This window comes from Pelophylax lessonae, assembly GCF_965119305.1.
Source record: "Pelophylax lessonae genome assembly, chromosome: 7".
In the NCBI taxonomy this organism is placed as follows: Eukaryota; Metazoa; Chordata; class Amphibia; order Anura; family Ranidae; genus Pelophylax; species Pelophylax lessonae.
The window spans coordinates 62,222,221-62,245,441 of NC_138774.1; the positions used below are offsets into that span (position 1 = coordinate 62,222,221).

General features: G+C 45.1%; 1 protein-coding gene across 1 annotated transcript in view; it reads right to left on the reverse strand.

The window, feature by feature from the left end:
- LOC309559995 (complement factor B-like) overlaps positions 1-23,221 on the reverse strand; it is a 230,250-nt gene that overhangs the window by 193,195 nt on the left and 13,834 nt on the right. Inside the window, exons 2-3 of the mRNA XM_082263476.1 lie at positions 4,431-4,625; positions 2,130-2,315 (exon numbers count right to left, since the gene is read on the reverse strand). Coding sequence (XP_082119602.1) covers positions 2,130-2,315; positions 4,431-4,625 — 381 coding nt within the window. The remainder of the gene's footprint in view (positions 1-2,129; positions 2,316-4,430; positions 4,626-23,221) is intronic.

The following is a 23,221-nucleotide window of genomic DNA, read 5'->3' on the forward strand; positions in this document are numbered from 1 at the left end:
GGCACCTGGGCACTGATAGGCAGCATTGATGGGCACTGATAGGTGGGCACTGATAGGCAGCACTGCTGGGCACTGATAGGCGGCATTGATGGGCACTGATAGGTGGCACTGATCGGCACTGACGGGCGGCACTGATGGGCACTAATGGGCGGCACTGGTGGGCAATAATGGGCACTGGTGGGTGGCACTGATAGACGGCAATGATGGGCACTGGTGGGCAGCACTGACGGGGAGGGAACTGGCGGGCAGCACTGATGGGGAGGGCAATGGGGGGCTCCCTGAGCCCTGATTGCCATCCCTGGCCATAGTGGGCATCCCTGGGGTCATGGGTGGGCATCCCTGGTGGTTCTAGTGGCACCCCCCTGAGGGTCTGCACTGGTAATCAATGATCTGATTACCAGTGCTGACCCCCCCCCCCCCCCCTGTCAGAGGAGCCGCCGATCGGCACTCCTTCACTTGTGCCTGTCAGGCACGTACTGAGGAAAGCCGATCAACGGCTCTTCCTGTTTACTATGTGACCAGCCGTGATTGGACACGGCTGGTCACATGGTAAAGAGCCTACATCAGTAGGCTCTTTACTGAGATCGGAGATGCAGGGAGTCAGACTGACACCTCGCATCACCGATCGCCGCTCTCATTTGACGTCCGGTCAGGATAATACAACCATATTCCCGCCGTCATTCTGCTATAGGGCGGGCAGGATGTGGTTAAGGAGGTGGGGGCTAGGGCAGATTGCAAAAGGCCTTGTAGGCCATGCTGGAATCCAAGGGTGGGGAGGTGCAGCATGGTGTGGTGGCAGTAAACACTTACAGTCCAGATGTAGTAACAGAACTGGATTGTAATTATAGTCCAAACAAGCACAATTACCCGGCAGGAAGACAACCTGACTGGATGCACCCACAGAATGTTGCAGAGAACAGTGGGGTAGATTTACTGAAACTGCACATAGAAACCAATCCACTTCCAGTTTTTTTTTTGTCAGAGCTTAATTGAAGAAGCTGAAGTTAGAAGCTGATTGGCTATAATCACAGCTGCACCAGATTTTGCACTCTTAGTAAATCAACCCCAGTGTGCAGCAGGTCTTGTATGCTCCGACAGCATCTATCTTGACTGATAGAATGCGGTCTGGCCAGTTTTTGCCCAAACGGGGAAACATCCAGGAAGGTTGCTCATCTGGAACCTCTCCTAACCTCTTATATTGTCCCTGTCAGATGAATGTTCTGTTCCTACAACACTACCCACAAGCAAATGCGTATCAAGCCGAGGAGCCAGGGTCTTAAGTAGACAGTGCTTGATCCAAGATGGCCGATAGAGTCACAGGGGGTGGCAGCTTCCAAGCTCCCCAGTGACTGACTTTCTTTCCCTCTGTAATGCTGCTGTGGCTGAGCGCCACCTCCAGTAGAGAAAGTAGACTGCATCTGCCTATACTTGTATGGGGCTGCTTTACTGGAGGAATCCTGGGAGAGGTGTACCCAGCCAGACGTTGTCTACAGAGAACACAGTTCTGTGAGTACTTATGACCCAGGGCAGAAGAAAGACTGTAGAGAAATGGCTGTGAGGTGCTGCATGTGCTTTTACTTGTGATTAATGAGGACTGTCCACATTATGTGATTGATTGTGTATGTTAGGTGACTCCAGAATGTATGTCACTGTGATGTGACTGTCTTTCCATAACTTCAACAAGTGCAGTGAAGCTAACTATCGTATGGACATTTCTTCTTTTGGATATAAAAGTTCTATGGTGAGGAGCAGGGCACAAGATATCAGAGGGGTCAGCCTTAGCAGGTTGGATTGTGCTCTAGCAGGGCTGGAGCGGGAATAGGGACTTGTGCTTGGCACCAGAATCAGCCAGCTACAAAGTCTCTTTTACATGCAAACTCTGAGCTACAGCAGGCTTAGAAAGAGAATGATGCTCCAGCCAGAAAGCCCACGCTGATCGACAGTTTTACAGGCTGAGATGTAGAACTATTCCCAAATAATATGCTTCTGTCTACGCTACATAATTCTACATACATTTCATAACTTTACATAATCTTCATATTTGATATACCTGTACATTTTTTTTTTAATCTTCTCACAATGAACATTCCCTCATTTTCCAATAAAGAAAACCTTCCTGAAATTCTCACCTTGGTTATCACATATTGTTGTTTCCCCACTCCATTTTCCATTCTCCTGACAAGTGCGGTTTTCAGGTCCAAGCATTGTGAATCCACCCCAGCATTCGAAAAACAGGACATCACCCACAAAATACTTTGCTTTACGTGGTGCAAACTCTCCACCTTCGAACATGGCTGGCTTGGGACATTCAATAGCTATAAAAGTAATGTAGAAGCACATGTGAACTGTATTCAAAGGCACAGGTGGAAAGTGATAGTGTAAGGAAACTGCACAAAGATAGGTAGTGACAGCAGAGAAGAAGGCAGGCAGTGACACAAAACAGGAGGACGATTCTTGGTTCCATATCCCAAATGCAAGGTCTCCTTCTGTATAACCTTCCACATTTCAAACTGGAAGGATTTTGGTGAGGTATCTGTCAAATCAAAAAGCCATTGGGCAACATTTTAGGTCTTATATGCAAATCAGAGGACAATGGTAGGAAAATCATTTTTTTAACAAAGGGTCAAGCCAAAGCATTTTGGGGATTAGAGGGGACCCCCTTCATCAGGGCTTCAAGCTTTCAGATAATAGGAATACTCAAACTAAAGAGAACTCTGATACAATCTTGAAACTTTCTAAATGTCAATACTTGGATTGTAGATAATTCTCATTTTAAAGATAATCTTGATATTGGTGTGCCAAAATAACTGCTGGTTGGGTAGGTGCAGTGTGGTGTGGTAAACACTCAGAGTCCCGATTGGCAAAGAATGTTGTATTAAAACAGTAGGTCAGCAACATAAACAGGCCCAGCGGGAAGCTCACCCTTCCAGTGCCACTTACAACTATGCAGCAGGGACGCCGACAGCACCTGCCACGAAGAGTGAAGTGCAGCCTTACCCAAATTGGAAACTTCCTGAGGAGGAAAACATAGTCCCTGTTTACCCCACTCGACTGGAACCTTTCGCTGCCACTGTGCCTTTCAGGTGGGGAACCTGTACCTAACCTGTTTACTCGCATAAAGCAACCCAGAGGTCAGAATTTTAAATAGACTCTGACTTAAAATGGCCGCCAGGGTCACGTGGGATATGTGCATTCAACCGGATCACTAACTTTTGCATTGCCACTGCGGATGAGCGCCACCTGCAGTGGAGAATATAGACTGCATCTGCCTACATGCTGAAGCAATTCCACCATCTTTTAAAGCCACTCTGTTTTCTTCTTTATTTAAATGAAAAAACACACCTACAGAAGAAGACCTGTTATACATAGCTGTGTTTATGTCTGTTTCTCAGATCTTCTGAGATCTGTGGCCTCTTCACATCTAACACACCTCCAGGAATACCTGGTTCCCAGGCTCTGGTCACCTACACACATTAGTGATGTAGGGGTTGACAGATGGAGCTACAGTGTGCAGTGAGGGATGCAGGCATCCAATGCTCCTAGAGGTGCAAGCTGTTAACATTCGTCAGGTGGCAGTAGATCATAAAAAGAGTAAAGATTAGAGAAAAAGGCAGCTGGACAGGATAAAGTCTTCTTTTCCTTCACATTGTTTTGGCAAATAATAGAGTCTCTTGAATATTGCCTTTAATTTAGAATTTTCTACAGTCTGTGTACTCCTATCTGCGGAAATTTAGAGATCTTATCAACATCATCATTCTCTATAGTCCAAGCATTCTCTTCCCCTGAACCATTGAAGCCCTGATGAGAAGGTTCCTTTATAACCCTAGGAAAAAATGTGGCTTGTTGATTGACCTTTTATCAGTAAACAGACCTCCTAATTTGGAGTTTACCATTGGTCTTGCCCCCTCCTTTCTTATATATTTCTTATAAAACCGGTGGAAGCAGGCAAATAAAAGCAGCAAGCTACAGAGGAGAAGACATACAGGGATTCGGGCAATTAAAATGGAATAGGGTACGTAGTAGCACAGCACAGAAGAGGACAGTGGCACATAGGAAGGGGAAGACATAGATACAGCACAGGGTTTGGGGTAGAGAATGGCTCAGGAGGAGAAAGGTACTTATACAGCACAGAAGAGAACAGACCCTCAGGAGATGTCAGGTAATGACAAAGCACAAGAGGGGTCAATAGGTAACAAAGCTCGAGAATAGTCAGTCACTGATACCGCATAGGAGGGGCAATGAGTGACAATACCCAAGAGGAGTCAGATAAGGATATAGCATAGGAGAGAGGGCAATGAGTGACACCACCCAACAGGAGTTGTGTAAGTATACTGACCAGGAGAGGGCAATGAGAGACACCGCCTAAGAAGAGTTAGGTAATGACACAGCACAGAAGGAAAATAGGCCATAGTAAAAAAAAAAAAGGTTACCTTTACATACAGATTTTTGTTTTTCATTTGTCCATTGCCCATTCCCCTGGCAGTCACGTGTAGCAGATGGGAATGGATACTTTCCTTTTGGACAGCTATACTCCACTTTTTCGCCATCTTCACTTACTTTGTAGGTGCCACCGACAATAGCCACTCTTTCATTGCTACACTGATCAATAGGGGCAGCAATGGACACTGGAACAAGAAAGAGTGTGTCAATGTAACAGGGACCTAAAATGTTGAAGTTATAAACCAGTACAATATAAGCAATTACTTAAATTAAAAAGCATCTGCCTAGCCAGGATTCTGTCTAGTTCCTTAAAAAATCTAATATGAGAGGTAAAATACTTTCTGTTATCTGTTAGGAGCTTTGTCCAGCACCCTTGAACCTTGCTCTCCCCCCACCCCTCTCGATCTCAGCAGCCAATTTATGCCTCTACGTCACATAGAACCTGTCCTTGGCTTCCAGTGTGATGGATCTAACACCGTACAGTATAAAAAGACTTCATCTTGTTTAATAGTGTAGTGCACCCCCTAAAACCGTCATTGGTAAATTTGGCCTTATTCCCCCAGTTAGGATACACACAGCTATGCGAATAGCATTTTCTCCATTCTTTCAATGGCTCAAAGGAATGATCTAGGGGTGTATTTTTTAGGTATTATAGGAACATAGAACTTGGATGGGGTGTAGTGGCATGGGATACAGCAGAACTGAAGAATGAAATGCTTTGAAGACTATTTTCTGGCTCACTGGGCTAAGCAAAAATATCCTACAGAATCTATTGCTGGCAGAAGAGTAGGGCTTTTCCACAATGGATCAGAACAGACTTCAGAATAGACTTCCATCAGGGTCAATTACTCACATGGCCACAGGATTATCGGCTGCCTCCTTCCAATATCCACCGGACCCTTTCCTGTCCTCTAGGTGGCACCTTCAAAAATCCTTTCCCAGGGGCAGAGTCCCTGCACAGGGGTCTCCTCCAGCACGACTGAACCCAGGAACTCTGCTTAACTGCCTCAGTCTATTTTATTTTATTTTCACCACCTTCTGGGCACACCTCCCCAGGGATTGGCTGGAGACCCATAAATATTCATGCTGCTTACTCTGTTTTTTCTCCCACTATAATTCTTGAGTCCTCTAGAACAGTGTTTTTCAACCTTTTTTCAGTCAAGGAACCCCTTAAATTATACACAATCTAATGGCACCGCAATGTAAACAACTAAATGAATAGTTTTACATATTACAGCAACATCCACACACACAAGAATGCGTGGCTTGGTACGCAGCGAGGATGACAGCAAGATAGAGGAGCTCCGGCATCCACTCAGCTCTTAAGAAATATAAGGCGGCATATCACTGCAGTGACATGGGCAGACTCACACACCATAACCCTGGCACACGTTCCCAACAATCTTTGTCAGTCTCGGGAGCTCAAAACATCTCAGACATCTTCAAAACTCAGTCACCGCGTCCTGAGACCTCGGGCAAGATGGTGCAGCCTCGTGTAGATGAGGAGTTCAGTGTAGACTCACAGTCAGCATACGAGGAAACGGTAAGGGACACAGCCACCTCTGACCACCTGCTGACCCTTACAGACATGATAAAAATAGCTGCGGATATCAAGAATACATTCTCTTCTGCCATTACAGAGTTTAAGGCAGATATTTTAGCCTTATCTGAAAAAATGGCAGGAGCAGACAAAGAAGGGAACAGAAGAGACAGCTATCTCACGTCTGGAGAAAGTCACAGATTCTCACTCAACACACCTGATAGAGATGAATAGCCACCTAGAGGACTTAGACAATAGGAGTAGAAGGCATAACATCAGAGTAAGAGGTATACCAGAAACAGTAGACTCAGAAAATATTGTCCCTGCCTTACTGTCCATCTTCAACAACATATTGGAACACCAAACAGATTCCGCAATTGAGTTTGAGAGGGCTCAGAGGGCCCTACGGGCGCACCCAGCCGACTCAGCCCCACCAAGGGACATCATTTGCTGCATCCCTAACTTCAAACTGAAGGAAGAGATTATGGCGAAAGCACGTCTAAACGAACGTTTACTTTCAATGGAAAGGTGATTAATCTTTTTCAGGACTTATCGCCAATCACCCTGAATAACCGATGGGCCTTGCGACTCCTACTTAACGTTCTACTTAAACGGAAAATACCATATAAATGGAAATTCCCTTTTGCTTTAAATGTGACTTTTCATGGCAAACAATATTACTTGCATACTTCGGATGATCTACAACCTTTTTGCGACACCTTGCAGATACCAGCCATGGAGTTACCAGACTGGAATAAGGAGTTTCGTAACCCACCAGTGGCGGGCAGCACACCAGATTCCCCCCTGATCACACCAACCAAGCCACCTACCAAAAAAGGGAAATTCCACAAACAGGGCACTCCTGGCCCACACCGCACTCCGGCACATACTGGTATACAAAGAGCTTTAGAAAAGGATATCGACAACGACTGAATGTGATGACTAGGATCATCTGAATGTGATGACTAGGATCATCTTGCATTACTGGGATAGCATGTTCCATACTCCACGACCACGGCGAACAGCCCCTGCAACTTCTGATACATGTACATTTCCCCCTTCTTTTTCACACCATGTTTATCTCACCATCCTGTTCCAGGATCTTGATCCATTGACAGATCTACCTTACCTAACTTTTACGAAATTTCACACTTGAAAGGTCACCCAATTAGGAGGGAAACTTTTGGAACTTCTGACGAACTACTCATAGGAAGACCATTGGGAATCAGCCACTAGGTTACTGGATACATGTAATTACTCTTAAGCTTCTGAGAATGGATCACATAAAGATGATTTTACTGTTACCAGCAAAATTGTCCATATTCCCTCTATGGCCTTACCCAGTTGCCCCATTACTGTATGCGCCGTGGGAAGATGGGTGATGGGTATAAACCGGTATATACATGCCTTTCTGGTTGGGCCGTTATGGTTACCAAACACCAACAGGACACTTGCTGAGTCATACACAAGTACTGAGATATACACATTTGGCTTCTCAGAGGTCTCTTTCTCGTTTTTGATATGTTCTTCATGTTCATGTTTATTTACCTTTTTTTTTTTTTTTTACAATGGTTCAAAGTGACACAAGGTGGATAGTTGCTCACCACCAGGAGAAAAAGCACAGGCGCCAAACTAAGTGCAGCATGAAGGGTGGTGCTCACAAACAGGAGTAATATAAGGCATAATCCGTAGTATTCATAATAAGGATCGTCAATCCAGTGCTATTTTCATGATGGCCTCCAGCGATCACGGCTCCAGTAGTCTTTGCCAGTGGTTTCAAGATAGGCCTGAAGAAGGAGCGCATGCTCTGAAAACGCGTCACCTGCGCCATTACATCAGTTCCGGGAAGTGACATCAGGAGGAGCCCCCGTGCCTTCCACGACCAGAGGAAGTGCAGAAAACCACCGGCAAAACAAATCTACGTTGTAATATGAAGACAACAATTAATGTTGTGCTAACAATGCAATTAAAAGTCAGCAGAGACCCAACACATTCATACATACAGTATACAGACATGCAGGACCGACAATTGGTCTGCCTTTGGACCTGTAGCCATGTCTGGTCATGGTTTATCTCTCACTTCATCAGAGCCACATTGGTGTCTGATGCAATGCAGTGCATTCTGAAAGTAACGGTTAACCTGAAAACTAAGAGGTGCTGAAAAGGATGCTTGATAATCCAGTATACACATCTATAGGATGCCACATTTTGGTCAGATGTTCTACAGTATAGGAGAACACGCATGGTGTTGGCTTAGCTCCATAGCTTCATCAACAGAACTTGAGAAATCCCCAATTATTGCTTAACCACTTCTGGACCGGAAAGGATTTGCCCCCCTAATGACCAGGCCATTTTTTGCGATTCAGCACTGCGTTATTTTAACAGAAAATTGCGCGGTCGTGCGACGCTGTACCCAAATAAAATTTATGTCCTTTTTTTCCCACAAATAGAGCTTTCTTTTGGTTGTGTTTGATCACCTGTGCAATTTTTATTTTTTGCGCTATAAACATAAAGAGAGCAACATTTCTGAAAAATAATAATAATAATAATATTTTTCACATTCTGCTATATAACATTCCCAAAAAAATAAAAAATAAAAAAAATGTAAAAATCTAAAATTTTCATCCTGTTAGGCCAATTTGTATTCTGCTACATATTTTGATTGGTTTGCGCAAACGTTATCGCGTCTACAAACTAGGGGAAAGATTTATGTAATTTTTATTTATTTTACTAGTAATGGCAGCGATCTGTGATTTTTAGCAGGACTGTGACATTGCGACAAACAGATCGACCCCCTAACTGGAATTTTTTACACTTTTGGGGGGAACAGTGACATTACTACAATAATCAGTGCTAAAAAATATGCCCTGTTACTGTAATAATGACATTGGCTGGGAAGGGGTTACCTAGGGGTAATCAAAGGGTTAAGTGTGAGCCTAGGGGAGTGTTTTCTAACTGTATGGGGGATGGGCTTGTGAAATTAACACAGAGACCTGTGATCCTATATAGAAGGATCACAGGCGCTCTGTGATCATTTCAGAGAGAAGAACTGACCGTCCTCTCTCAGCGGGGAGCGATCGTAGGTGCCCGGCGGCAATCGCAGCCGCCGGCCCCGTGCATCGGCATCCCCGCTGCCTAGTCGGGGCAGGAAGGCGCTGCCAGCGGCACGCGCTCACCCCCAGCACCACGTGGTTCACGCGGGAGAGGCAGCCTGCCACAGTAAATGTGCGGCGGGCGGTCCTAATGTGGTAGGACACTGACACACTAACAGGTTTGCTATCTTATCCCTTCCTCTACTGATGCTGGAAAGCCTTTAGAGATGCAGGCTGAAAACACTGAGGATAAATTACTCCACAGTATCTGCAGCTACAGAGGTCAGTGAGCAGTTATTTTAAAGCTCATGAACTGCTTGATAAGACTATGTAAGTACTTGAATGTCCATTTGCTGTTCACAGATTCATTTTGGGGTTGTCTATGAATAATAGTCAGGAAGACATCTGCCCGCCCTCGAACCTGCAAGCACCTTCTACACTATTAAAGTCTTCATATAGTCAAAATGGCTCAGAAAACCCTGTCAGCTTATTTTTTATGTCTGCTTCCTGAAAAAAGCGAAAGCAAAATTTCGCTCTTAAGACCACTAGCTTTTGTTTGGTGACAACTTTAAGATTTTGGATTTACAATTGCTTTTTGTCTTGGTGACAATGGTCTCTATGCCAAATAGAGAGGGTGAATTAACCTAGCCGAGACACAGACAGCGATAAAAACCCAACAGGATGTATAATTCTAGTCTTTTTCCACTCCATACAACAGTATAGGTAAAAGTTTGGGTTATATCCTGCAACTTGTCACTCAGCCTACAAACAGGAGCAACACTTATTAGTTCTTTGTCTTTCATCAGTGGGGGTAGCACAAGTACTGGGGCATTTTTTTTAACATTAAAATATAGCAAATGAAGAAAAAAATTATAGCATATACAAATTACTACACAAGCCATGCTGTAATTTAATGGTTTTAAAAAAAACATTTCCTTTTCAAGCTTTACTTTTCTGTAAAATGTAATGCAACATGGCAAATCTTGAGGCATCCTGTACACAGTTGCTGTTGTGGATGCCCCCAAAAATGTATCTCCTCCTGTTAGTGGCTCATTGATTTCCCCAGAAGTCTGCACTAAGCTACAACTCAAATTTTAGGCATCTTCTGCAATAGAAGTCTCATTTTTTGTGTGATACTCCCTAAAGGTTCATTACTTCTAAAGGCATGCATACCCTGCAGCTGTTCTCATCAGAACTGAAAGTGCACTAGGTAATTATAATGAACCAGACCCTCTCATTCAGAATCAGTCTGCACAGGACATGGTCAAACAAACAGCTATTTCTTCAGGGCAGAAACAGGTAGGAATCTGCTACGAAGTTAAAATCCCTGCAATTTCCTTTAATCACCCAAAGGGTGATTAAAAGTGAGTTATATATAAAAGTGTAGTTATTCTTTAATGCTGTGGATGCGTTAAAGTGGTTCCAAAGCCTCAAAGATTTTTTACGTTAATGCATTAAGGTAAAAAAAAAGAAAAAACATTCTGTGCTGCAGGATTCGGAGTTTGTTTGATTAGATTGCCGTTATTGTGTTAGCATACATATTTTATATGCTGTATGTACATTTTACAAACTTGCTATTTCGAGTTCATAGGTGCCAAACTAATTTTCACTGTGTCTTGTATCAAAAGGCATAAAAGCCAGAAACAGCCAAGCAAATAGCATTTTCTGAAGGAGCACCCTAGCCTTCTTTTATTATGAGATTCGAATCGTTAATGGGCAGGCTGAATGTACCAAGTTGATCGATCGATCAACTTGGGTACAAGCAGCCTGCTGGATTCTCTTACGATTATCGCTAGCGGCTGCTATAGCCACTAGCAATAACCACAGTCTTTTACCGGCGGGGACAGCTTCCCCAACACCCCCCCCCCAAGAGAAGACAATTGCTGGTTACCCTGTCGACACTGTCTGTATTGATGAGGGAATGATACAAATTTCTTTCCTGTAACCCATGGTTGGAGGAAAGAAATTTGCACCATGTGTGGCCAGCCTAAGGGTGGTGGTGTCCCTGGAAGTTTCAGATCCCAATTTTCAAAACTGAGATTTAGTAATACATTAATTTGATTACAAATACACCAAAATACTTTTTGTTTCAAATTTGGCTGAATAAATTATTAAAAGTTGTCCAGTTTGCAGATAATTGTACAATGTATGAAAACTGTTTCCTGATATTTGTGATTCTCCAGAGATTATACAGATCTGTAGGTAAATCAGATACATATAAAGGTTAATTCAGCCTACTGCAGGGCAGAAATGTGTAACCTGATTTCTGCTGCACTGGAACATCTTCCTGTTGCTGCTGTATTTTTTTCTGCAGTGTGGACAGGGTGAAACTGCATATTCATTAATGCTAAAGTGCAGCAGACATCTTTTGGTAGACCACTATCTATGTATTGCACCCAGTGAGCAATAGAGAGTAGTAGGAAAGTGAAAATGTAAGTAATAACTTTCTGGATAAATTGGGATTGATTTACTAATTGCAAATAGGCTGTGCACTTTGCAAAAGTGTTTGGGTATTATTTGCAAAGTGAAATGTCTGCACATTCGCTAAGCTCAACAGATAATTCTCTTGAAAAGTGTAACTTCCCTTGCAAGATGAACAGCCTATTTCATTTTAGTAAAGCTCAAGCTTTTTAGAATACTCCGTTCCCTTTGTCAGGTATGATGTCAAACTTTATCTCAGTAAGCAATCGTGATTGGCTGAGAAAAGTCAGTCAACGCTTTCTCAGGTGTCTTAATAGATAAAAATAGAAGCCCACTGTATGTGATCACTCCCCCGTCTAAAAAACACCAGCTCTGTCGTGTTATCTTGTGTCCAGGCGTGATAAAAATTAAGACATTTCCCCAAAAGAAGAAGTTTTCTGCAGAATGTTGCCATTTTGGCAAAATATATAGTAGTAAAATGAGAAGGTAAATAGGTTGATTTTCTAAGCAAAATAGGCAAGGGAATCCCCAGAGCTCAATAAATGTGGTGAAATTTCACTTTGCAAAGATTGGATTTTGCGTGATTGGATGATAGAAGTCAGTGGAGCCTCACCTCATTCACTAAACTGTGGGGTGAATTTCCTTGCAAAGTGCTACTTCCCCTGAAAAGTGAACAGTCTATTTGCCTTTAGTAAATAAACCCCAAAGTTTTTAGTTTTTCAAGATACATTTAGAGATTGATTTACTAACACTGGAGAGTGTGAAATCTGGTGCAGCTGTGCATTGTAGCCAATTAGCTTCTAACTTCAGCTTGTTCGACAAAAAACAAATGGAAGCTGATTGGTTTCTATGCAGAGCTATGCTAAATTTTGCACAGTAATTCAACCCCATATGGTTAAAGAACTCCTTTCTACTATCCTTGACCTGTTCTTGTGCTAAAACACGGCCCCTTGTTATGCCTAGAACACACGATGAGAAAATCGGACGAATAATTGCCTGGTTTTTTTTTTTTTGCATGCTAGTCTCATATCTAAAAACAAATAGATTACTAAAGTTACGAAAATTCTCATACAACAGAATAAAAGTGATGTCATTGTATTGTATTGTAATTAGGGTTGAGCGAACACCTAGATGTCCGTGTTCGACGGGTTCGGCCGAACTTTAAAAAAAAGTCCGGGTCCGTGTCCCGGACTTTTACCGAACTTTTCCCGGACACCGAACCCCATTGAAGTCAATGGGGACCCGAACTTTAAGGCACTAAAATGGCTCTAAAACACCAAAGGAAAGGGCTAGAGTGCTGCAAATGGCAGCAAAACGTAATTAAGAGCATGGCAAGTGCTCTGCAAACAAATGTGGATAGGGAAATAACTTAAAACAACAAAAAAAAAACAGAAAAATAAAACAATGTTCTTCTTCATCTCTGAAGGACGAGGCCCATATGGAGTAGGAGGGAGGTTGAGGTGGTGGTGGATGTGGCGGTGACATAGGCGTGCGCACAGGGTGTGCTGGGTGTGCCTGGGCACACCCTAATCACCTAGGGCACATAGCATTGCCAGTGAGGAGATGGGAAAGATCTCCCTGGGACCTGCTCTGCTCTATTTCTCCTTGCCTACAGGTACATGGCCCCGATACATTACTCTCCCTGCTGGCAAACACATGCATGTGTATTTCAACTTTGGGGTGCACACCTTAATGCAATAGGCTGCGCACACCTATGGGCGGTGTAGGTGGAAGCGGCGGTGGAGGAGGACCAGGGCCGGATTAACAGCATCATGGGCTTGGTGCTGAGGATTTTGAAGGGCCTTAAGGGCCGTGCCTTGCCATGCACCCAGAGGAGGAAGGGTGCAGCCATGCATGCCTAATTCAACATGGGATGCTGTCTCTGAAGCCCATAAACACATCCATGCATCGCCAACTGTCCCTCCTTGTCCGGCCTTCACGCTGTGTGGGGAGGTTCTGAGGGTGCTGCCTGGGGAAGCGAGCATAGAAGCCAGACTTCTGTGTTTACAAGTGACAGAAGAGCGGTAACAGTGAATATGGCCAACCCGGGGCCTATATAAAAGGTAGGGGCCTGGAGCTGCAGCTCCAATAGCCCCTACATTAATCTGGCCCTGAGGAGGAGGACGAGGTAGCCAACACTGCTTCTTTTCAAAAATTTTAAATGAGGGTACACCCCAAAAGAGTGAGAAAGAGCAAAAATGGAACAATGGGTGGGTAAGGTCGGTATCCATTGCTATTCTGCATAAGGTACGGAAAAGTCCCGTGGGATCCATGCCTGGTTCATTTTAATGAACGTGAGCTTGTCCACATTGTCTCTGGACAGGCGGCTGCGCTTGTCTGTTATAATGCCCCCAGCCGTGCTAAATACCCGTTCAGATAATACACTGGCTGCAGGGCACGCCAGCACCTCCAAGGCGTAAAGGGCAAGCTCAGGCCATGTGCCCAATTTGGAGACCCAGAAGTTGAAGGGGGCAGACCCGTCATTCACTACATGTAGGCGTGTGCACACATACTGCTCCACCATGTTGGTAAAATGCTGCCTCCTGCTAAGACGTTCCATCTGAGCTGCTGGTGCTGCTGTTTGTTGTGGCGTGCTGACAAAGCTTTTCCACATTTCAGCCATGCTAACCCTGCCTTCTGAGGTGCTGGCGGTGCCCTGGTTGCGTTGGCGACCTCCTCCTCCTCCTCCTCTGCCTTGTGCTTCCACTGTGGCCCCGCTGTCAGATGGGAATGCCAGCAGCATGGCGTCTACCAGCGTGCGCTTGTACTCGCGCATCTTGCGATCGCGCTCCAGTGAGTGAATTAAGGACGGTACGTTGTCCTTGTAACGGGGATCCAGCAGCGTGGCCACCCAGTAATCAGCACAAGTTAGAATGTGGGCAACTCGGCGGTCGTTGTGGAGACACTGCAGCATGTAATCGCTCATGTGTGCCAGGCTGCCCAGAGGCGACGAAAGGCTGTCCTCTGTGGGAGGTGTATCGTCCGTGTCCTCTGTATCCCCCCAGCCACGCACCAGTGATGGCCATGAGCTGGCCTGGGTGCCACCCTGCTGTGAACATGGTTCCATCTCCTCCTCCAGCTCCTCCTCCTCCTCATCCTCCTCATCCTCCAGAACTGTGCCCCTGCTGGACAATTGCGTCCCTGGCGTTTGCGTGTGCAGGAACCCACCCTCGGAGCCCCTTGCGAATGACTGCCCTGAAAGCCTTGGAAATGTTACCTCTTCATCCTCCTCCTCCTCCTCATCCTGTGCCACATCCTCTTCCATCATCGCCCGAATTGTTTTTTCAAGGAGGCATAGAAGTGGGATAGTTAAGCTGAGAACGGCGTCATTGCCACTGGCCATGTTGGTGGAGTACTCAAAACAGCGCAACAAGGCACACAGGTCTCGCATGGAGGCCCAGTTATTGGTGGTGAAGTGGTGCTGTTCCGCAGAGCGACTCACGCGTGCGTGCTGCAGCTGAAACTCCACTATGGCCTGCTGCTGCTCGCACAGTCTTTCCAGCATGTGCAAGGTGGAGTTCCACCTTGTGGGCACGTCACATATGAGGCGGTGAGCGGGAAGGCCGAAGTTACGCTGCAGCGCTGCCAGGCGAGCAGCAGCAGGGTGAGAACGCCGAAAGTGCGCACAAACGGCCCGCACTTTCTGCAGCAGCTCTGACATATCGGGGTAGTTTTTAAGGAACCTCTGCACCACCAAATTCAGCACATACGCCAGGCAAGGGATGTGCGTCAAACCGGCTAGGCCCAGAGCTGCTATGAGATTTCGCCCGTTATCACACACCACCAGGCCGGGCTTGAGGCTCGCTGGCAGCAACCACTCATTTGTCTGCTGTTCCATGCTCCTCCACAACTCCTGCGCGGTGTGTGGTTTGTCCCCCAAACAGGCAAGTTGTAAAACTGCCTGCTGTCGTTTACCCCTGGCCGTGCTGAAGTTGGTGGTGAAGGTGTTACGCTGTCCGGATGAGGAGGCGGTAGAGGATGAGGAAGCGGAGTAGGAGGAGTTACGAACAGGAGGCAAACTGAAGCGCCCTGCAATCCTCGGTGGTGGAAGGACATGCGCCAAATTGCTATCCGCCTCAGGCCCATCCGCCACTGCATTTACCCAGTGTGCCGTTAGGGAGATATAACGCCCCTGACCGTGCTTACTGGTCCACGTATCCGTAGTTAGGTGGACCTTGGCACAGATGGCGTTGCGCAGTGCACACCTGATATTTTCCCCCACTTGGTTGTGCAGGGAAGGGATGGCTTGCCTGGAAAAGTAGTGGCGGCTGGGCACGACGTACTGTGGGACAGCCACCGACATAAGGTTTTTAAAACTGTGCGTCTCCACCAGACGGAATGACAGCATTTCAAAGGCCAATAATTTTGAAATGCTGGCATTCAGGGCCAGGGATCGCGGGTGGGTAGGGGGGTACTTCCTCTTCCTCTCAAGTGTTTGGGAGATGGAAAGCTGAACGCTTCCACGGGACATTGTGGAGATGGTTGTTGGTGACCCAGGTGGTGGTGTTGCTGACAGATCGTCTGTTTGCGGGGTGGCAGGTGCCGGTATCACTACAGATGTGGCTGGAGCGGCCGAGACTGCAGCAGAAGAGGAAGCAGGATGAGCCAGAGACGTTTCTTGGTTTTGAAGGTGTGTACTCCACTGCAGCTCGTGCTTTGCACTTAGATGCCTGATCATGCAGGTTGTGCTCAGGTTGAGAAGGTTCATGCCTCGCTTCAAGCTCTGATTGCACAGGGTGCAAACCACTCGTGTCCTGTCATCAGCACATTTTCTAAAGAACTTCCACGCTAGAGAACTCCTTTGAGCTGACTTTGGTGCGCTCGTTCCCTTGCTGCGTTGGGCAGTAGTGGGCGTAGTGTCTAGGGCACGGCCGCTCCGCTTCTGCACCCTGCTCCCTCTTCTGCTGTGCTGGTGGCTCTGTGCGACCACCGCCTCTTCCTCCAAACTACTCAGGTCACCTGCATGACGTTCATTCCATGTGGGGTCGAGGACCTCATCGTCCTCCACATCATCTTCCACCCAGTCTTCACCCCTGCCCTCCTTGTCGGTCTCCACAATGCTGAACGCCGCAGCAGTTGGCACCTGCGTTTCGTCATCATCGGAGACGTGCTGCGATGATCCTTGCATGTACTCATCTTGAGAAATAAGTGGTTGGGCATCGCTGCACTCAATCTCTTCCACTCCAGGGGCAGGGCTAGGTGGATGGCCCTGGGAAACCCTGCTGACAGAGTCCTCAAAAAGAATAAGAGACTGCTGTATGGCTTGGGGCTCAGACTGCTGGCCTGATTTGCAAGGGGGTGAGGTGAAAGACGGTTGGACATTGGCTGCAGGTGCCAACTCTGACCTTTCTGCAGTAGACTGGGTGGGAGACAATGTGAAGGAACTGGAGGCACTGTCAGCAGCAAACCAATCTACTATCGCCTCAACTTGTTCTGGCCTCATCACTTCTAGGGGCGTTTGATGCCCTACCAAATACTGATGCAGGTTCTGTCGCCTACTCACACTTGAGGAAGGTGTTTCACTTGTGCGTGTAGCTGGCACAGATCGACCATGTCCTCTCCTTGCAACAGGAGCTCTACCAGCAGCACCACGACCCAGGCCACGGCCCTTATTTGACGGTCTCCTCATATTTCTGTAATTTAAGATCTTGCCCTAGAAAGGTTTTTATTGAATAGCGGAATAGAAAATATGATCCAAAAAAAGTGTATGTATATCACACGTACACAACCACACTAGGCCCCAATTACTATTGTTTGTACCCCTAAAAGGCTAGATGAGGAGTAGGGGGAGTATGGAACAGGCAGCACCCTCAAACCTTCAGAAGTATGAGATGAACCCCAACAACTTGGAAAGGTGGATCTCTCTCACACGTACCGACACAGACTATCCCGCAATTCAATTGATCCTCAAAGGTTTTTATTGAATAGCGGAATAGGAAATATGATCAAAAAAAGTGTATGTATCTCGCACGTACACAACCACACTAGGCCCCAATTACTATTGTTTGTACCCCTAAAAGGCTAGATGAGGAGTAGGGGGGGTATGGAACAGGCAGCACCCTCAAACCTTCAGAAGTATGAGATGAACCCCAACAACTTGGAAAGGTGGATCTCTCTCACACGTACCGACACAGACTATCCCGCAATTCAATTGATCCTCAAAGGTTTTTATTGAATAGCGGAATAGGAAATATGATCAAAAAAAGTGTATGTATCTCGCACGTACACAACCACACTAGGCCCCAATTACTATTGTTTGTACCCCTAAAAGGCTAGATGAGGAGTAGGGGGGGTATGGAACAGGCAGCACCCTCAAACCTTCAGAAGTATGAGATGAACCCCAACAACTTGGAAAGGTGGATCTCTCTCACACGTACCGACACAGACTATCCCGCAATTCAATTGATCCTCAAAGGTTTTTATTGAATAGCGGAATAGGAAATATGATCAAAAAAAGTGTATGTATATCACACGTACACAACCACACTAGGCCCCAATTACTATTGTTTGTACCCCTAAAAGGCTAGATGAGGAGTAGGGGGAGTATGGAACAGGCAGCACCCTCAAACCTTCAGAAGTATGAGATGAACCCCAACAACTTGGAAAGGTGGATCTCTCTCACACGTACCGACACAGACTATCCCGCAATTCAATTGATCCTCAAAGGTTTTTATTGAATAGCGGAATAGGAAATATGATCAAAAAAAGTGTATGTATCTCGCACGTACACAACCACACTAGGCCCCAATTACTATTGTTTGTACCCCTAAAAGGCTAGATGAGGAGTAGGGGGGGTATGGAACAGGCAGCACCCTCAAACCTTCAGAAGTATGAGATGAACCCCAACAACTTGGAAAGGTGGATCTCTCTCACACGTACCAACACAGACTATCCCCCAATTTAACTGATCCCCAAAGGTTTTTGATTAAATAGCGGAATAGAAAATATGATCCCAAAAAAGTGTATGTATATCACACGTACACAACCACACTAGGCCCCAATTACTATTGTTTGTACCCCTAAAAGGCTAGGAGTAGGGGGAGTATGGAACAGGCAGCACCCTCAAACCTTCAGAAGTATGAGATGAACCCCAACAACTTGGAAAGGTGGATCTCTCTCACACGTACCAACACAGACTATCCCCCAATTTAACTGATCCCCAAAGGTTTTTGATTAAATAGCGGAATAGAAAATATGATCCAAAAAAAGTGTATGTATATCACACGTACACAACCACACTAGGCCCCAATTACTATTGTTTGTACCCCTAAAAGGCTAGATGAGGAGTAGGGGGAGTATGGAACAGGCAGCACCCTCAAACCTTCAGAAGTATGAGATGAACCCCAACAACTTGGAAAGGTGGATCTCTCTCACACGTACCGACACAGACTATCCCGCAATTCAATTGATCCTCAAAGGTTTTTATTGAATAGCGGAATAGGAAATATGATCAAAAAAAGTGTATGTATCTCGCACGTACACAACCACACTAGGCCCCAATTACTATATTTGTACCCCTAAAAGGCTAGATGAGGAGTAGGGGGAGTATGGAACAGGCAGCACCCTCAAACCTTCAGAAGTATGAGATGAACCCCAACAACTTGGAAAGGTGGATCTCTCTCACACGTACCAACACAGACTATCCCCCAATTTAACTGATCCCCAGAGGTTTTTGATTAAATAGCGGAATAGAAAATATGATCCCAAAAAAGTGTATGTATATCACACGTACACAACCACACTAGGCCCCAATTACTATTGTTTGTACCCCTAAAAGGCTAGGAGTAGGGGGAGTATGGAACAGGCAGCACCCTCAAACCTTCAGAAGTATGAGATGAACCCCAACAACTTGGAAAGGTGGATCTCTCTCACACGTACCAACACAGACTATCCCCCAATTTAACTGATCCCCAAAGGTTTTTGATTAAATAGCGGAATAGAAAATATGATCCCAAAAAAGTGTATGTATATCACACGTACACAACCACACTAGGCCCCAATTACTATTGTTTGTACCCCTAAAAGGCTAGGAGTAGGGGGAGTATGGAACAGGCAGCACCCTCAAACCTTCAGAAGTATGAGATGAACCCCAACAACTTGGAAAGGTGGATCTCTCTCACACGTACCAACACAGACTATCCCCCAATTTAACTGATCCCCAAAGGTTTTTGATTAAATAGCGGAATAGAAAATATGATCCCAAAAAAGTGTATGTATATCACACGTACACAACCACACTAGGCCCCAATTACTATTGTTTGTACCCCTAAAAGGCTAGGAGTAGGGGGAGTATGGAACAGGCAGCACCCTCAAACCTTCAGAAGTATGAGATGAACCCCAACAACTTGGAAAGGTGGATCTCTCTCACACGTACCAACACAGACTATCCCCCAATTTAACTGATCCCCAAAGGTTTTTGATTAAATAGCGGAATAGAAAATATGATCCCAAAAAAGTGTATGTATATCACACGTACACAACCACACTAGGCCCCAATTACTATTGTTTGTACCCCTAAAAGGCTAGGAGTAGGGGGAGTATGGAACAGGCAGCACCCTCAAACCTTCAGAAGTATGAGATGAACCCCAACAACTTGGAAAGGTGGATCTCTCTCACACGTACCAACACAGACTATCCCCCAATTTAACTGATCCCCAAAGGTTTTTGATTAAATAGCGGAATAGAAAATATGATCCCAAAAAAGTGTATGTATATCACACGTACACAACCACACTAGGCCCCAATTACTATTGTTTGTACCCCTAAAAGGCTAGGAGTAGGGGGAGTATGGAACAGGCAGCACCCTCAAACCTTCAGAAGTATGAGATGAACCCCAACAACTTGGAAAGGTGGATCTCTCTCACACGTACCAACACAGACTATCCCACAATTTAACTGATCCCCAAAGGTTTTTGATTAAATAGCGGAATAGAAAATATGATCCCAAAAAAGTGTATGTATATCACACGTACACAACCACACTAGGCCCCAATTACTATTGTTTGTACCCCTAAAAGGCTAGATGAGGAGTAGGGGGAGTATGGAACAGGCAGCACCCTCAAACCTTCAGAAGTATGAGATTGTGTTCACTGTACCCCACAAAGATTGAGTTCACTGCACCCCACAATGATTGTGTTCACTGCACCCCACAAAGATTGTGTTCACTGCACCTCACAAAGATTGTGTTCACTGTACCCCCCAAAGATTGTGTTCACTGCACCCCACAAAGATTCTGTTCACTGTACCCCACAAAGATTGTGTTCACTGCACCCCAAAAAGATTGTGTTCACTGCACCCCAAAAAGGATGTTGTTCACTGCACCCCAAAAAGGATGTTGTTCACTCCACCCCAAAAAGATTGTGTTCACTGCACCCCACAAAGATTGTGTTCACTGCACCCCAAAAAGATTGTGTTCACTGCACCCCAAAAATGATTTTGTTCACTGCACCCCAAAAAGGATTTTGTTCACTGCACCCCAAAAAGGATGTTGTTCACTCCACCCCAAAAAGATTGTGTTCACTGCACCCCAAAAAGATTGTGTTCACTGCACCCCACAAATGATTTTGTTCACTGCACCCCAAAAAGATTGTGTTCACTGCACCCCAAAAAGGATGTTGTTCACTGCACCCCAAAAAGGATTTTGTTCACTGCACCCCAAAAAGATTGTGTTCACTGCACCCCACAAAGGATTTTGTTCACTGCACCCCACAAAGATTGTGTTCACTGCACACCAAAAAGGATTGTGTTCACTGCACCCCAAAAAGATTTTGTTCACTGCACCCCAAAAAGATTGTGTTCACTGCAGCCCAAAAAGATTGTGTTCACTGCAGCCCAAAAAGATTGTGTTCACTGCAGCCCAAAAAGATTGTGTTCACTGCAGCCCAAAAAGATTGTGTTCACTGCAGCTCACACACAGAAAAATGGATGTGGATCACTGACACCTGCCTATCTCCAATCCCACACCACACAGCAATATCGATTGTAGTTTGTAGAACACAGTTTCCCTAAAATTCAGCAGACTCTGTCCCTAACAGGATTGAGAAGAGATCGTAGATCAGGATTGAGTGCAGACCCCACCCCCCACACAGCAATATCGATTGTAGTTTGTAGAAGACACTGACCCTATAATTCAGCAGACTCTATCCCTAAAATGCCTACAACTCGCCCTGCCTAAACACTCCGACCTGTCCCTCAATTCTATCCGGACACAAATGGTTTTTTCCTGCCTATCTTTCCCTAATCAGCAGCCAGCACGTTGATGTGTGCTCTGTCCCTGAATCTAAGCAGCATAATGACGCCGCTGCGGCTGCCTTGAACTTATAAAGACTTGGTCACATGCTTCAGACGGCCAATCACAGCTACTGAGACATTTGCAGGCATGGCTGGGATGGCTTAAGGCACACCAGTTAAACGATTGTTGATTGGCTGTTGAAAGCCCGCCATGAAAAGAGCGCCAAAGCATGCAAAACCCGGAAATAAAACGACCGAACACGGATTTTTACCCGAACATACAGTAAAGTGTCCGTGTCCGTGTTCGGGTACAAAAAATCCAATTATTCGGTACGAACACGAATAATACAGTCCGTGTTCGCTCAACACTAATTGTAATGTATTCTTTTAAAAAGCAAAGGAAAATCCGCGCTTAGGATAAGAGACCAAGGCTTGGCTGCAGCCCACTTCAAAAATATAATCCTGGAAGGGGTTATATAATATATGTGTATAAGAAAGGGGAAGTGATTGGCGCTGCCAAGGAGGAGTGTATAAAAAATGTATAGAATGAAGTTCTAGGGATTAGTGTTCAATAGCCAGTCTAATGTGTGGACTGAACTCACACTGATGTGAGTAAAAGTGACCTGTGCAATATATACATATAAATAGGTATCACGTCACTTAAAATTGTTATTCAATAAAACATAAATCAACATTAAAAAACATATGCATTAAAACGTAATTTCTTGTGCAAAAAGTGCAAAGTGCCAAGTAGTAAATATGTGAAACACTAGGAAATTAAATAAATGACCAAAGAAAGAAATTTTAAGTGACGTGATACCTATTTATATGAATATATTGCACAAGTCACTTTTACTCACATCAGTGTGAGTTCAGTCCACAGATTAGACTGGCTATTGAACACTAATCCCTAGAACTTCATTCTATACATTTTTTTTATACACTCCTCGTTGGCAGCGCCAATCACTTCCCCTTTCTTATACACATAATGTATTCTTTTGTTTCCGAGCATGCGTGGTCTTGGTCACACAATTTTTTTTGTACAAATACTATACTAAATACACAAAAATCATTTTATCTGGTATCGTATGAGAAACATTTTCGTGTTTGTCCCTTTGGATAATTTTTGCATGAACTGCCATGATCGGCTACCAAAAGCTGTGTACTGATGATCAGATTATCTGACAATCACTCCAAAGTGGGATTTTTTGTCCAATTTTCTCGTCATGTGCATTAGGCATTAGGCATTAGTCTCATTATTTAGCATTTTTTCACACAAGTAAAAAAAAATTCAGACAGTAAAAAAGAAAAATAACAATTTAAAGGATTTCTACATAACGGTAAGTAAGTAACTTGCATCTAAACCCATGCGCCTCTTAATAGTGATCCATATTTGGATTGCTTTTCAGAGATGTTTGACAGGCAGTGAGGAGGTTATAATGTGCCTCCTCACCCCCCTGTTTTAACCCCATAATTGCAGCACCAATATGCCACAACC